At 37.9% G+C, this 17,442-nt stretch overlaps 1 protein-coding gene across 2 annotated transcripts in view; it reads right to left on the bottom strand.

The window, feature by feature from the left end:
* Positions 1–416: 416 nt before the first annotated feature.
* LOC127442022 (guanine nucleotide-binding protein subunit beta-4-like) overlaps positions 417–17,442 on the bottom strand; it is a 32,256-nt gene continuing 15,230 nt past the window's right edge. For both annotated transcript variants that reach the window (XM_051699690.1, XM_051699689.1), the window contains exons 5-10: positions 9,519–9,582; positions 8,459–8,621; positions 8,236–8,302; positions 6,229–6,430; positions 5,887–6,103; positions 417–1,911 (exon numbers count right to left, since the gene is read on the bottom strand). In XM_051699690.1, the coding sequence (XP_051555650.1) occupies positions 1,805–1,911; positions 5,887–6,103; positions 6,229–6,430; positions 8,236–8,302; positions 8,459–8,621; positions 9,519–9,582 (820 nt within the window). In that variant the 3' untranslated portion in view covers positions 417–1,804. The remainder of the gene's footprint in view (positions 1,912–5,886; positions 6,104–6,228; positions 6,431–8,235; positions 8,303–8,458; positions 8,622–9,518; positions 9,583–17,442) is intronic.

Raw genomic sequence — 17,442 nt, 5'->3', positions numbered from 1 at the left:
AGTGTTGTAAGCACTTAAAACGACTTTGAAGAATTTAAGAACATCACTAAATTTTCACATTTGTTTGGATGTCCATTCATAGCATAACCAACTGCATGATTCAACTGAAGTATTGAAACGAGTGCTGAAAAGATTTATCTGGTGAACAGTAAACAAATATCATAAAACAAAATGCATGATATAAAACAAATCCATTTAAACACAGAATGAAATCTGGAATAATAAATGAAAAGTTAATTATGCAAGCATTCTGAATATTAAAAAAACAACAACAACAACAACAACAATGCCCAAAACGGTTTAGTCCAATGGCCACGATTAAAAGCAAAAACAATTAATTAATACAGTTTTTCCATTCATATCGATTGGCACAAAGTTAATAAGGTAATTTCAGTGAACTATGACAGTTAAGGCTTGCTTTTTTGAGTCTTACACAAGCAGAGGGCTCTACACCTTCAATACACAGATTTGTGAAAAATACGCAAATGAAAAAAATAGCTTGTGGTCTTATAAAACGATTTTTTTTTTTTTTTCAGCTTTTTTGCCACAGAGCTGAAGCACTACATGAATTCAAATATGTGCAGAAACATCAGTGTGTGCCAAGTTACGTGATCTTCTAGTGCAAAAGCATACAGTCCTTGCTACGTCCTCCATCTCAAAAGGGGCAGGTGTTCATAGAATGTGTGGGAAGGCAAACACTGCTGAAAGTCAGATTGGCAGTGGCCAAAGCCTCTTGTTACATATTATGCGGCACCTCCTGCCTGCTCACTAATGGCCAAGAGTGTAACAGAGCATCAAGGCCAGGCTTGGTTTTTGGATTCAAACAAAATGCTGAACTGAACCTTAGCTATAAATGTGTAATACATACAGTATGTTCAGCTGGATCAATCTGGAAAGCAGCCAATATGAGACCACGTCTAGTGACAGTAAAGACAGATCACAAAGGTGGAAACCACTGAGGACAGATGGGACAGGCAGGCTGGCGGTAAATCCTTCTCTGCAGTCAGTAATACATTCTAAGCCAAATACTGTTGTCAGGCTTAGAGGATAGCAAATACGAGCTTAGTTGTAACAGTGTTTAACTCAACACTACACTCTAACAACCTGAGACTGCACCATTTATGATGGAACAGATCAACATAGCCAATGCAATTAAATTAACCTTAAAGCGACAGTTCACCCAAAAATACAAATTCTGTCATTGACTCAACTCATGTAATTCCAAAACCTTGGAGTTCTTCAGTGGAAAATAAAATAGAGATATTAAGCAGAAGGATAGTCTCCATTCACTTTCATTGTATGGAAAAAAGATGCAATGGAAATGAATGGTGATCCATCCACCTTCAGTTCATGACATCATCCTTCAGTTCATGATATTGGCCTTTGGGTGTGACAAAAATCACTGTGATTGGGGACGAAAAAAAATCTTTAAGCAAGAAAAGAAAATAAGCAAGAAAAGAAAATGGAGACACTCAAGACACCACCACAAGTATCCACACACTATAACATCCAAACACTGTCAGAAGTGCATATGTTACATGTACAAGCACAAAGAATGGCAGATATATACAACACAGTCTGTCCCCCACCACTCTAGTCAGACATGAAGCCCTAGAGACAGACAGAGATTCAGTGGAAGGTCTTCACTGCTGGTCCTCGCCTCTTTGACTGACTGCAGGATGGAGGGATAGTGTGGTCTAAGAAAGAGAAGAAAATGTGGTCATCCGTAAGGGGGGGGGGGGGCGTGTGGCAGTGGTGCTCTACAGTGACTGTGATTGGAAGGAGTGGCTCCCGTCCAGTGAGGTCAGTTCCATATCCTGAGGAAACTGTCCCAAGAACCAGTGGCTACAGCCATGCCATCAATGGTCACCCCCAAACAGCTGACCCTGTTGTCATGCCCAGCTAAAACACCTGCAAAAAGAGCAACAATGTAGCAGAGCTAAATATCATGACAATACAGAATAAATAACATTGACTTGCATTGGCTTCAATAACACTGTACATAAGAAAGGGCAGGTTTGAGATGTGTAGAATGCATTAATTAATTCAATCACTTGCAGCCAGGAGGGGGGCCCCCAAACCTCCAGGGCCCCAAGCATTTGCGTGGTGGTTCACAAAACCGCTCTATAAAAGGATTAGTGCCTGACCAATATATTGGTATCGGCATATATGTTTATCAATATGAACAGATATGAAAACTTTTTTTCACAACATATAATGCAGAAAACAATACTTTAGAATTGGTGTCATTACGCAGTTTGTCCAGCAGAGCACGCGCCGTCTCCATTGTTTACAGAGCTGACTCTGAGCTGACGGTGGCTCTGCAGACAGGGTAGAGTTGAGCGGTGACTTTTCGGTAAGCTGCTAACTAGTTTGTGAAATACATACTGGAAAGTTAATAAACAATGACCCCATCATATTCCCTTTTCAATATAACTAATATAACATTAACCCTGTCCCTGACAACCATGTCACTCATGTTTAACACATCTGTTTGCTGTTAGCCAGCTATAGTTTGTCAGTGCAGTAAGTAATGTAGCAGATTGAAAGGTAAACATCAGAGCATCTTTTTGCAGCTCAGCAGACAACGGTGCGGTGGTGGATTGTGTCTGCTGAGTGTTGATTTCACACAGAATATGGTGTAACACCGCTGTTTATCTCGTCTCGGCAGGTTTAAATGCTTCTTTTTTTTTTTTTTTTTACAATCTGCCCCTAATTGACTGGCAGTATTAAAATAGTCAGCATTTGACTGATACTAAACATACAGTACTGATGTTTTTTAAGCTATTTATTTTATTTAAATGTATTCTTTATTTTAATGGTCAGCATTTGACTGATACTAAATAAACAATACTGATGTTTATTTAACTACTTATTGTATTTGTATTTATTTATTTTAATGGTCAGCAATTGACTGATACTAAACATACAGTACTGATGTTTTTTAAGCTATTTATTTTATTTGAATTTATTCTTTATTTTAATGGTCAGCATTTGATTGATACTAAAACAGTACTGATTTTTATTTAGCTATTTATTGTATTTTTATTTATTCTTTATTTAAATGGTCAGCAAATGACTGATACTGAACATACGGTACTGATGTTTTAAGCTATTTATTGTGTTTTTATTTATTTTTTATTTTTTCAGTGTTCATTTCTAGAACTTGCTGACTATGTATAATAAATGTCAAATATTCTATGTAAAAATATTTAAGAAAGCAGCCTTCTGAGCACCTTTGCATAGTCATATCGGTGCAAAATCGGTGCACAATCCACATAGAAGAGGTCTGTTTTCATTCCAGCTCAAAAATCAACTACATCGGCCACCATATCAAAGCGATGCTTGACACTGGTGTTGACATTCTGATGCGAATAATGAACGTGGCTTCACGATTGCTGTAGGAAAGCAGATAGCCACAGTCTAACAGCAGATTAATATTGTGGATGAGTTTAAGAGATTAAATGCCTATTACAATGAAAATGCCACCTACAGTTGAAGTCAGAAGTTTACATACACTTAGGCTGAAGTCATTAAAACTCATTTTTTAACCACTCCACAGATTTCATATTAGCAAACTATAGTTTTGGCAAGTCGTTTAGGACATCTACTTTGTGCATGACATGAGTAAATTTTCCAACAATTGTTTACAGATTGTTTCACTTTTAATTGACTATCACAATTCCAGTAGGTCAGATGTTTACATACACTAAGTTAACTGTGCCTTTAAGCAGCTTGGAAAATTCCAGAAAATTATGTCAAGCCTTTAGACAATTAACCAATTAGCGTCTAATAGGAGGTGTACTGAACTGGAGGTGTACCTGTGAATGTATTTTAAAGCCTACCTTCAAACTCAGTGCCTCTTTTCTTGACATCATGGGAAAATCAAAAGAAATCAGCCAAGACCTCAGAAAAAAAAATTGTGGACCTCTACATGTCTGGCAATTTCCAAATGCCTGAAGGTAAAACGTTCATCTATACAAACAATAGTATGCAAGTATAAACACCATGGGACCACGCAGCCATCATACCGCTCAGGAAGGAGACGCATTCTGTCTCCTAGAGATGAACGTAGTTTGGTGCGACAAGTGCAAATCAATCCCAGAACAACAGCAAAGGACCTTGTGAAGATGCTGGAGGAAACAGGTAGACAAGTATCTATATCCACAGTAAAATGAGTCCTATATCGACATAACCTGAAAGGCTGCTTGGCAAGGAAGAAGCCACTGCTCCAAAACCACCATAAAAAAGCCAGACTACAGTTTACAAGTGCACATGGGGACTGGTGCACTTCACAAAATAGATGGCATTATGAGGAAGGAAAATTTTGTGGATATATTGAAGCAACATCAAGACATCAGCCAGGAAGTTAAAGCTCGGTTGCAAATGGGTCTTCCAAAAGGACAATGACCCAAAGCATACCTCCAAAGTTGTGGCAAAATGGCTTAAGGACAACAAAGTCAAGGTATTGGAGTGGCCATCACAAAGCCCTGACCTCAATCTGATAGAACATTTGTGGGCAGAACTGAAAAAACGTGTGCGAGCAAGGAGGCCTACAAACCTGACTCAGTTACACCAGTTCTGTCTGGAGGAATGGGACAAAATTACAGCAACTTATTGTGAGAAGCTTGTGGAAGGCTACCCAAAATGTTTGACCCAAGTTAAACAATTTAAAGGCAATGCTACCAAATACTAACAAAGTGTATGTAAACTTCTGACCCACTGGGTATGCGATGAAAGAAATAAAAGCTGAAATCATTCTCTCTACTATTATTCTGACATTTCACATTCTTAAAATAAAGAAGTGATCCTAACTGATCTAAGACAGGGAATGTTTTCTACAATTAAATGTTAAGAATTGTGAAAAACTGAGTTTAAATGTATTTGGTTAAGGTGTATGTAAACTTCTGACTTCAACTGTATGTGGGGACTAGTTCTTTCAATTAGTCAACCTTCCAATTAGACTTTGCGAAATGTTAAATGTTGCTTGAATTGGTGCTATTTCAGGGCATTTCTATCTTTATACTGTGGAAGGCTTTGTTTGGAAATGTTAATAAAACATTATATTGTTACATATTGTTTAGTTTTCTTCACTAGGATTGAAATACATGCATTTTGACAGGGAATAGTGTCAAATTTCAGCATTTTCAAAATCTGCGATTAATCACAATTAACTAAAAAAAATTGTCAGATTAATTGAGATTTCACATTTTAATCGACTGACAGCACTAGTTAAATTACTTTCTACTATCCTGGCTTGATATTCAGAGACAACTTTAAGGCATTAATTTGTTTATTTCAAAGAAAAGTGAAAACACTGTGGCACTATCAAAACATTGCTCTGTTTGTTTAAACATCCTGTTCAGCCCAACATAGCAATAGAGTTTGGGGTGGTACTATCCTTACTTTATATTTTATTTTAGGTGTCTTTAACTACTATGTACTAACATTAAAATACATACAATACAAATGTATTTATTGTGTAACTACATGTTGTTCAGATAAATTCTCACAAGATTTACATTTGCTGCTACGGAGTTTGAGGTATGGGTAGGTTTAGGGGTAGGGTTTAGATTAGGGCTAGGGTTTAGGGTAAGGGCTGGGAAAGGGTTAGGTTTAGGAAATTGGGGTAAGGTCAACAGTGTAACTACATATGTAATTAAATGCAGGTACATTAAAAGTACACTGCAACATCACGTTTGCACATAAAAAGTACACTGTATCAAATAATTAATTACTTGGTAGTTAAAGACATCTAGTATAAAGTGGGTCCATTTATACTATTCTCCTTGGTGATGCTAGTGGCACATAGATTACACATTTCACTTTTAAAAAAACAGAAAAATTGCTGGGTATGGTCACAGTTATGTTGTGTAAGGTACAGACCTGCACGCTCTCCCTTTAGTGTGTCCCATACGTTGCAGTTGAAATCATCGTAACCAGCGAGTAGCAGACGGCCACTCTTAGAAAAGGACACGGAGGTGATGCCACAGATGATGTTGTCATGAGAGTACATCATCAGCTCCTGGTCCGCACGAAGGTCAAACAGCCGACACGTGGCATCGTCAGATCCCGTGGTGAACGCGTTACCGTTAGGGAAGAACTGAGGAAAAATTACAACATTTGATGCATGTTTTCAAACAAACACAACTCTGAATAAGTGTATTGAAATCGTAACACAGGCTAAATACTAAGCCAGTGATAATGACTTTACTCTGTGACACTCACACAGACAGCGTTTATATCAGACACATGCCCGGTAAAAGACTGTCTGCACATTCCGTCTCGGACATCCCACAGTTTGGAGGACGCATCACAGGCACCCGACACGAAGGTCCTGGAGTCTGGGCTGAGGGATAGGCTCATCACGTCTCCACTGTGCCCTGTGAACGTGGTGGTTTGCTGACCAGTCTCAATGTCCCACAGAGCACTGCAGGGAAGAAAGAGAGCTGGGTCACATTCAATACATAAAAAAAATATATATTACTGCACAATTCAGTCACATTAAGTACAAACGCTAAACTGGATAAAGTTTAACCCACTTTATACAAATATTACAGTTCTATTCCTCAATTCTGATTGGACAAGAGGTGTTACAAGAGTGCTGATAAAAGGAGTCATACCAGTACTAGGTTGCTTTAGTGTTTGCATCACTCCGCTTGCGTTTGTGACATTTTAAACCAGAATAATGAGAGAGAATTTGAGTCATCCCTGTGAAATTACACAATTATGCCAAGAGATGGCGACAAATAATCATTTTTTGTGTTAAGAGTGAGAGAGAGATGCCTTGTCTGTCAGTGAGCGGATCTACTCAGTAAGAACATCGTCATTTTCTCTAATGCTGCCTTCATGTGCTATCGGAATTATCATACAAGTTTACTTGGAAGATACACATAAATGCCCCCTCAATTCATAATTGCAATTAGGAAACTAATTAGGAGTTCAATCTGATATCCGTGTTTGCCAGATGTGAGGAGACATAGGCTGAGTTTGGAATTGCATTTTATACTACTCTTACTATTTCTGCCAAAGACAGACATGGAAGTAGTAGTTAGAGTAGTATGGGTAGTATGGCTTTCCAAACTCAGCCATAAATTTCAACATGGCGGAGGAGAGTACTGTGTCTGTGATGGTGTCAAAATAAGTGTCCCAAGAAATATACAAGAATAAAACTGGCCTCCATGTTTTCTCTCTGACAACAAAACACTTGAACAAGACATCCAGTACTCGTTATTGGAGCTTCAGAAGTGGGAAGTAGGATAATTCTCATGGCAGCATCACTTCACAATCGCTGGGAGCAGATTACTACCACACCACAGGTGAGGAATAGAGTTAAACTCACAACATCGGCATTACTGTTCATCACTATAACAGACACAGGTAATCACATGCTCAGTCGCTCTCTCACACACACGTCCATGTTACTCCAATAACTTGTTAGAAACAGCCCAAGCAGTCGTTACAAGTTCTAAAGTTACGCTTTCGAATAAGTATCTTGGGCACATCTTTCTAGCAATGAGCAACGGCAGATCCTGATCCGTGGCGTAATAAAGTAGTTCCACACACAAGAGAGTTTTGGGATGCTTCTTGGTTTTCCCTTAATTATTTAATTTACTTCTCTGTTGGTGTTTCCTACAGAATTCAGCAGCGCCGCTGTACACTGTAACTGTTGTATAAAAGCAATGTCACACTCGTAATCATGGGATTTGGTCTGATGTGTGATTACCTGCCACCAAATCACAGCCATGCTGATATACAGCCATAACAGCACTCTTGCTTGTGTGATATTGATTTAATAGCAGTTAACAATATATTTATGTTCTTGTAGCTCGACTGATCGGGCATGACCCCAGCAAAACCAAAGGTTCGATTCCAATGTAACACACATACTAATGAAATATATTTCTTCAATGAACTCTATATTGCTTTGGATAAGAGCATCTGCCAAATGATTAAATGTAAAAAAGTGACTTGAAATACAGTGCACAAAATCACATTACTGGCAAATACTGGAAAAGACGAGCAGCTGAGAAAACACAATGCTTTGCAGAGCTTAGCGCAAATTATCACAAATTAGCTCCTGAACTATCGTTAAACAGTGTCAATTACTGACCATCTATAAAACGCTTTAATTCTAATTGTCTTTAGCTCACCGTTACAGCACGATTTAATCATTCATGTTGTGTAATGTGGGGCAATGGATTAAAACAGTCCATCAAGCTGTGATGGTCTCACCATGTGGTATCTCCAGAGCTGGTGACAATCTGGCTATCGTCAAAAAAGCGACAACATGACAAATAACCTGATGAGAGAGAAAGAAAACAAGACTTCACCCGATTGCATCTTCCACTTACATCCAACTGGCTAACGCCTACTGATGCTTTTCCAGAATCAAAGATGTTCAGATCAGCAATGTATGTGCAATCACCTCAATAGCCCTGTTGTAGTCCGAATTTACCTGTGTGTCCAGGCAGTTCTCTGGTGACTCTGACATTGCCCTCACGGGTTTTAAGGCTGTAGATGGAGCATATGTTGTCCAAGCCTCCACAGGCTACATAGTTCCCTGAGGGAGCGTAGGCACAAGTCATCACCCATGATGACCGTAAAGGAATGGCGTGAATCTGGAAAGAACCCCACCCGAAAACGTTTGCTGTTACTATTTACTTTTGTTATGAAGAAGAGCAGCTTTAAAATTCTGCTTAATGTCTCCCATTTGTGTTCCTCAAGAGACAAAAAAACGTGAGCAGCGCATTTTTGTTTTGGCGCCCATGTTAACAGATTACACCCTTCATATTGCGAGCATGAGTCACGAGGTGAAGCGTCCCAGAAGCATTCCAGATGCTGCAGTGGGTGGATAGTTTCGGCGCAGAGCCTATTTTTGCCGCACGGCTCACAATGAGCTCCAGATTCCAGAAAAGACGCAAAAACAAATAAACAATATTTAAACCGAACCAACTTGTCCAACCTTCTTTGAAATTTCAGTCTTTCCCCATTCAAGTAGATGGGAGCTGTTCTTTTATGTAGCTTGTTTACAAAGAAAAAGCTTCCCAGCCTGCCCGAAAGTGTTCCAAATATGACTGCCGAGTGGACTGACTTGCCTTGAAAGGGACTTTGATATATTAACCAATCACGACCAAGTACACTGATAAATAAGTGCACGTGACTGCCCGCTATTGCCGTAGGAACCTAGAAAAGAGACGTAGCCAATGTGAAACCCCAAACGCAACGCGTTGCTCACGCCTTGCTCACAAAGTATGTGTGAATCCTGCTTTATAGCTGTCTCTGCATATTAAGCTGGGTAAGGAGAAAGCATTTTAACAGTGAAAGAATTACACCCTTAAGCATAAGATAATGTATGGCAAGTTGAAATCATGATACTAAATGTCCCATAGTGCGAGTCCTAAAAAAGGTTTATTTTTTATAAATAAAGTATTAAAAGACCCATTAATAAACTTAAACTATGATATCATAATAACCAGGCATATACAGTATATAGTCACTTGTTGGGCTGGACTCACCTTGTTTGTGGTGTAGCTGTCCCAAATGATGAGTTTGCCATCTTGTGAGGCACTAACTAGTAACCTAAATGTTTGAAAACAGAAAAAGGTTAAAGAGCAAAGCAGTGTTCACTATAGAAAACAACATTTTTTTAAACAGATTAGGGCTGGGTGATATATTGAATATTCACAATGTTATCACAATGTTTTTCTGGCGATATAAAATTAAGCAATATCGCGAATATTGCGATGATTGTAGTGCACTTTTTATTTGGCCACTGTTTTCCAAAAGAGCATGTCATGAGACTAATTTCATGATCCTTCTGGGCTGCACAATTAATCAAAATAACATCAAAGTCTCAGTATTGTTATGTGAGATTATTAAACCGCAAAAGGCTGCGATTTAATTCAAAGCTCCAGGGGAAGGTAAAGTTAATATGACAAAACAATTTATTATTATTGTACAAAACAAATATAATCCTCAAAAATAGCTGCAAGCAGCAATTCCGGGGCCAAGCAGACCAATGGCAGAAAATGTGACTGCCGAAAATCAACATTTGAATGCTATATTCAAAGCGCTTTATAATCCATGAACCAAATTACTTGTAATGTAATAGAATTTCATTTTACTTTTGACCAACAGGTGGTATTGTGTCCAAATTGATATGGTATTGTCAGGCAGTGGTTATATTGGCACAATATAAAGTTTCATGTCGATTAACCAAAGTGTTAAAATTTGTTGTTGCATTATAGGAGAACTGTTTGGTCTACCAGAAAGCTTTTGATAACTTTTTGCAAGCATGGTGTAATGATGAAGTAGGCCACATTTGGTAAAGGTCTGATGAACAGCCTAAGACTAGTTCGCAAATGTAGACTTTAAGTAATCTCAAATATTTAATGAATGATTAGACTGACACCAATGGTTCTTGAGGCAAAGTTGCTCAAAATGAGGACAGCTATCATAAGATATGAATTACTTGTGTTTTTGTGAAACACTGCACTATACAAAACCATTAACATGCACGTAAAATGTAACTGCATCAACCGGTAGCCAATTTAATTGTCAAATTTTTTATAAACCTCTCGGGCAAAGAGTCAAATATGTCCACCGCGTTTCATTCCGATCGGCCTTTGTTAACCTTGTCTAATAGCTGAATTGGCCATGTTGGTGGCCAATGGCAGCCATGTTCCGCAAGCAGCAATACCGGGGTCAAGTCCATCATCGGCAGCTTGAGCAAACAAAGAAGCATGATGATAAGTTTCAATTCAAGATCAGATGAAATCTGTAGGAGGAGTAAGAAAAAGTATAATTTCAATGAAATTAAAAATGGTGGACAGGCAATAGGGCAGACCATGGGAAATATGGCATCATTGTCATAACCATAACACAAGAAACTGGATGAGACCAGTCTCATGAACATAGGCCAAATTATTCGATTATAGGCCAAACTATTCATGATTTTAGGCCACACTATTGAGTAGTTATGAGCAATGAAAGCAATTTTTCATATTTCTTGACCAATAGGTGGCATTGTTCCGAAACTGCTCAGGTACCATCAGGGTATGATAGCTATCACATGCACCAAGTTTCTTAATAGGCCAAAGCATAACCAAGATACAGCCTTGTTTTGCGTGCTTGCCATCAAATTCATTGATGATTGGCCAATGGCGGCCAAGTTCGTGTGTGTGTATATATATATATATATATATATATATATATATATATATATATATATGCATATATGCGACTGTCCTCATGGTCAATGATGGCAACTCCCACAAAGACACGGCATGCAAATTTTGAAGTCAATCGGACCAACGGTTCCGTAGTTACAGCCACTTAGTCACGTTGTTTCCTGTTATAGCGCCATCAAATGGCCAAGCCCTGCAACTTTTTCTGTGTTCTCAGATTGAGCAGAAGTGTGTCAAATTTGGTGAAAATCTCTCATTCCGTTTATGAGTTATATCCATTTACATAAAAGCGGAGACAACTTTTAACATCGTTGGCCTGTTTTTGGCCCTTAGAATCTACATTTTGCCATGCTCCTCCCTATATCAAAGAACTTGCTTACAGCTATCATACTGGTGGTGGTTTCATTCTGTTCAAACGGCCTAGAAGCAATTCGCTAAAATAGTTTCGGAACTAATTTTAAAATGGCAACAGGCCATAAGGTGAACCATTCCAAATTTGGAATTGTTGCGCTCAGCAAGTCCTCAGGAACATAACGAGACCAGTCTCATGAAAACAGACCAGCACCATTAAAAGTTGTAAGCTCACAAAGTTATATTATTTAATTTTTTGGCCACTAGGTGGCACCGGACCCAAACTCCTTAGACACCTTCAGGGCATAGTGCTGATGACACATGCAAAGTTTCGTAACAATAGGCCAATGCGTTTGTAAAATACAGCATTTTACGATGAAATTCAAAATGGCCGACGCCAAAAATGGCCGAAAAATGGGTATAGTTCGACTCGGTACGTAGCACTGAATGTAAAGAGACAAGTTTTGTGATTTTCGGCCACTCTGTTCAAAAGTTATAAGAAAAAATAACCATTTTTTATATCTCCTGACCCATAGGGGGCACTGTGCCATCAACACTGCAGGTCACCTCAGGGCATGATGGCTATGACACATACCAAGTTTCATCACAATCTGTCAAAGCGTTGTGGAGATACAGCCTCAAACCCAATTTGGCACGTTCTTCATTGAATTTGTTGAAGTGCCATTCAAAAACTGTTTGGTCTATCAAAATTCTTTTAATAAATTTAAGTCCTGAGTGTCCCCAGACGACACACGCCAATTTCCGTGCAAATCAGACAAACAGCCTAGGACGAGTTAAGAAAAGTAGGTTTTTCAAAATGGCATTTTTGAAACCATGGTATGCTTTCGACTCGGCATGAGCTCAGGAATCAGGGGGGAAAATTATTTTGTCTCTAGAACTTACCGCTTAAAAGTTATTAGCATAAACATGAGTGAAACTTTGGACTGTTGGTGGCGCTAGAGGGTTTGAGATAAAGACAAATTTGCTATGATATCACTTCAGACTGTCCTCTACATGTGTGCAACATTTCATTTTCACACTAACAGTTCTATGGGCTGCCATAGGAACTACATACAGAATAATAATAATAAATATAGCTGTAAGCAGCAATTATTGGGACCAAGCACAGGAATGGCAAAAATGAGTGAAAATATCATTTTTGTGAAGACTTTAGGCAAACTGCTCGAAAAGCAATGAATAGAATCACTTGTAATGTAATATACATAGTTCTTGGCATCAGCCAAGGAGTCTATCAATGACGATAGACTAAAAGTATCAAAAGCTTTTAGCATTTTTAGAATCATCATTATGATTTGATTATAAAAAAGTCTTGATGCAACATGATAAATCTTATTGTATTTCAATTATTTTATCAAAATACAAAAATAGATGTGACCTTTTTCATTTCATAATAAAATTGATAAAACATTTAAATACAATAAGTTAAAATTTAAATAAACTTTTAAAAATGTTGCAAATGTTTTCTTCTTTAGTTGTCATATGAACAATCAGACAGTATGTATACCGAAGAGCTAGTTTAGCATGTTAACTGGCTTTTTAGCATTTTTATGTTTATTGGACTATATTACCTTCATATCCGACTTTAATCTTGACAAACCTTATATCGTTTGAAAGCTACAAGTCTCTAACTTCAATATATGCCCACTGTTTTGCGATCTGAATGACGTCATTACAGAAATGCATTAAAATACTGAAAGAGTGGATTTTGAAACATGCAACATGTGAGCGGTATTACTTATAGCGAAAATTGAGGAAAAAAAATGACTGATCATCCTTTGCTTGCATCATCATGTAAATTAAAATGTCTATCATTAATAAAATATTGATTATAAAACTTATTTTATAAATCAGCATCGAGTTCTTGAGGTCTCCGCTATTCTGGTGAAACTTCTGCATTGTTTGAGCCCACCCACGAGTCTCTCTGTGATTCACAGGCGGAGCTGTCAATCAAACCAGATCAAAGGCTCCATTGCCTCTCCAAAATGTGCATTGGCTGTTTCAGTGAATAGATCCAGCCAATGGATTGCTAGTCAAGATTTGATTGACAGGTCATGTAGCCATTGGTATGATGTTTCTATGGTTACAGGGGTTGGCCTTTTTCATTCCAAAACAGTGACGTCATCCTAGTGTTTGTTTGGATAGAGAACCGAAGGCCACCATTAAGTTCTGAGCTTTCTTCCATTTCTGATGACCGATCGGAGCTGAAATCTAACATTTTTGCTACTTCTTTCAATGGATCTATGCAAAAATACTACAATCTAGCTAGATTTGAGTACTTTGGAATAAATTCCACACAGTTTTGAGGAGGAATAAACACCAAACCAGTAGGAGCGCATATTCTGTGTTTGGATTCATAGCAGCTATAGGGCTAAAGCTAAATGCAGAGGTGCTGATCAGTGTGAATGAATGGGCTCTTTGGATCATTTATTATTTTATTTAGTGGTGTAAACAAACTATTATATATATTTTTTGGCCACCATAAATTTCTTACACATTTTTTTTTTATAAATTAAATACAATTTTACTGCATTGCATATTCATTTCAATAAACTATAACATTTTTAAAATTAACTTAACTGATTTCACTTTCACAATAATCTCCCAAGTGTCTTCTTTAAAAAGAGACCAAAATTAGGTCTCTAGTCCCAAGCATTCAAGAGTAACAACCATTTAAAGTTGAAAATGTAATTTTCTGGTAAATGCTAAAAAAGGGAAGTGCCAGTTAAGGGGATAGTATACCGAACATTTGTTATTTTGAAATCAGAGATGAGAGTAAAAAAAATGCAGCGAGTCAGATGTTCATTTATTAGCTGTTTTGGGCTGTGTTTCTCAAAAGCATCATTAGTGTGAGTTGATCGTAGGTACCATAGGCACCAATGGTCTTTACGAGTAACTTAGGCTAACAATGCTTTTGTTTAACACAGCCCTGGGTGATTCCATTCGTTCAGTTGAATGATTTATCAGACTGAATCAACATGCAAGTATGTGAGTAAGAGTGAATTATTTAAAGAGGCGATGCTATAGTGTAATTCTTTAAATTTGAGTACATTTAGTGGAATGAGTGAAAATGACAACAAGAAAGAAGTGTTTTTTGGTATTATTTGGTGGCACATGTTTTTTTGGTGTTACATTCAGTTTAGACTGCAAGCTCACAAAACATTTGATTAGCATGGTCTGAAGATGATCTGAGCAAAATTTGGTGAAAATTCAATTATCGCTGTGGGAGGAGTTAGAAAAAGTAGGTTTTCAATTACTAATGGCCAACAGGAAGTTTGGCCGACAATGACAAATGTGGTATCGTTAAACTCAGCTTGACCCAAGGAATCTATCAAGACCAGTGTCATACAATTGGTATCATTCAACACGGTATGCCCCACAGAATCTAAAGAGTCCAGTTTCGTGATTTTAGGACAAACCGTTCAGAAGTTAAAAGCAAAAAGAGCCATTTTTTTATATCTCCTGACCCGTAGGGGGCACTGTGCCGAAGTGCATGATGGGTATGATACATACCATGTTTCGTCACAATCCGTAAAAGTGTTGTGAAGATACAGCCTCAAATTCAATTTGGCGTGTTCTTTGTTGAATTTGTTGAAGCGCCATTCAAAAACGGTTTGGTCTATCAAAATTATTTTAATAACTTTTTGTCCTTAGTGTCTCCAGATGACACACGCCAATTTCCGTGCAAATCGGAAGTACGACCTGGGACGAGTTCGAAAAAGTAGGTTTTTCTGAAAATTCAAAATGGCGGAAAATCTTGTCAGGGGGAATGTGAAACCATGGTATGCTTTTTTTCTGGAAATTTGGCATGAGCTCAGAAATCAGGGGAAAAAAGGATTTTGTCTCTAGGACTTATGGTTCAAAAGTTATTAGCATAAACATGAGTGAAATTTTGAACTGTTGGTGGCACTATAAGGTTTGAGATAAAGACTCCAAATTTGCTATGGTTTCACTTCAGACTGTCCTCTACCTGTGTGCAAAAGTTCATAACTTTCCCACAAACGGTTATATGGGCTGCCATAGGAACCATATACAGAAGAACACTAACAAACACAATGTGTCTATGCACCTTTGGTGCTTGGCCCCTAAATATAGCCACAAGCCACAATTGTTGGGGGCCAAGCACATATGGCGAGATGACCAAAATAATCAAATTTGACAGAAAAGATCCTATGGATGCTAAGAAAAAGAAAATCAGTACAATTACAATACGGTTCCAGGAGCTTCGCTGCTTGGCCCCCTAAAAATCTGTACAATTACAATAAGAAATACCAGGAGAAACCACAGTTAACAACATATTCCACAATTAATGTAGCCTACAAATTCAGCTTGATCTGGTAAAAAGAGAATAAAATAATATTGTTAATAATAGTTGTATAATAATTATATTAATAATTATTATTATTATTAAGTGTCTTGTTTATTCAGATTGTCTTGTCGATTCCGATCATGAAGTCACTATGTCGCAATATGTCCTCTGTTTACGCATTAAACAAAATTTTCACTTAATTGACTAATATTTATATTGCAATCAGGTAATTTTTGCCAATGTGCCTAACAATGTTACCTGGACTCTTGAGAAAACTCATACATTACACAATATTTTATACTTATTAACTATTCTTTCCTGTGTCCCCAGATAATATCTACATAAACCTATTTCCAGCATACAACCGGCCTGCATGGCACCTACCAAACTCAATTCCTTACAACAAGACTTAGTTCAAGAAGACTTGGAAGTAAACAAATCCTGTATACCTGCTCCCCTCAAACACTTTACTCAGTTTACACAGTTTACAAAAATACATGGTGCTCTCAGTAGAAACAATTAACTTCATAAAGAAAACATGCTGTCCTGTAAGACTGAAATAAATGTCTGATCCAATATTTATTTATATGTGTGTGTGTGTATATATATATACAGGTGCATCTCAATAAATTAGAATGTCATGGAAAAGTTCATTTATTTCAGTAATTCAACTCAAATTGTGAAACTCGTGTATTAAATAAATTCAGTGCACACAGACTGAAGTAGTTTAAGTCTTTGGTTCTTTTAATTGTGATGATTTTGGCTCACATTTAACAAAAACCCACCAATTCACTATCTCAAAAAATTAGAATATGGTGACATGCCAATCAGCTAATCAACTCAAAACACCTGCAAAGGTTTCCTGAGCCTTCAAAATGGTCTCTCAGTTTGGTTCACTAGGCTACACAATCATGGGGAAGACTGCTGATCTGACAGTTGTCCAGAAGACAATCATTGACACCCTTCACAAGGAGGGTAAGCCACAAACATTCATTGCCAAAGAAGCTGGCTGTTCACAGAGTGCTGTATCCAAGCATGTTAACAGAAAGTTGAGTGGAAGGAAAAAGTGTGGAAGAAAAAGATGCACAACCAACCGAGAGAACCGCAGCCTTACGATTGTCAAGCAAAATCGATTCAAGAATTTGGGTGAACTTCACAAGGAATGGACTGAGGCTGGGGTCAAGGCATCAAGAGCCACCACACACAGACATGTCAAGGAATTTGGCTACAGTTGTCGTATTCCTCTTGTTAAGCCACTCCTGAACCACAGACAACGTCAGAGGCGTCTTACCTGGGCTAAGGAGAAGAAGAACTGGAATGTTGCCCAGTGTTCCAAAGTCCTCTTTTCAGATGAGAGCAAGTTTTGTATTTCATTTGGAAACCAAGGTCCTAGAGTCTGGAGGAAGGGTGGAGAAGCTCATAGCCCAAGTTGCTTGAAGTCCAGTGTTAAATTTCCACAGTCTGTGATGATTTGGGGTGCAATGTCATCTGCTGGTGTTGGTCCATTGTGTTTTTTGAAAACCAAAGTCACTGCACCCGTTTACCAAGAAATTTTGGAGCACTTCATGCTTCCTT

Source organism: Myxocyprinus asiaticus, chromosome 6 (genome assembly GCF_019703515.2).
Source record: "Myxocyprinus asiaticus isolate MX2 ecotype Aquarium Trade chromosome 6, UBuf_Myxa_2, whole genome shotgun sequence".
NCBI lineage: Eukaryota > Metazoa > Chordata > Actinopteri > Cypriniformes > Catostomidae > Myxocyprinus > Myxocyprinus asiaticus.
The sequence above is the reverse complement of the archived record's forward strand: the minus strand, read 5'-3'. Positions and strand labels throughout refer to the sequence as shown.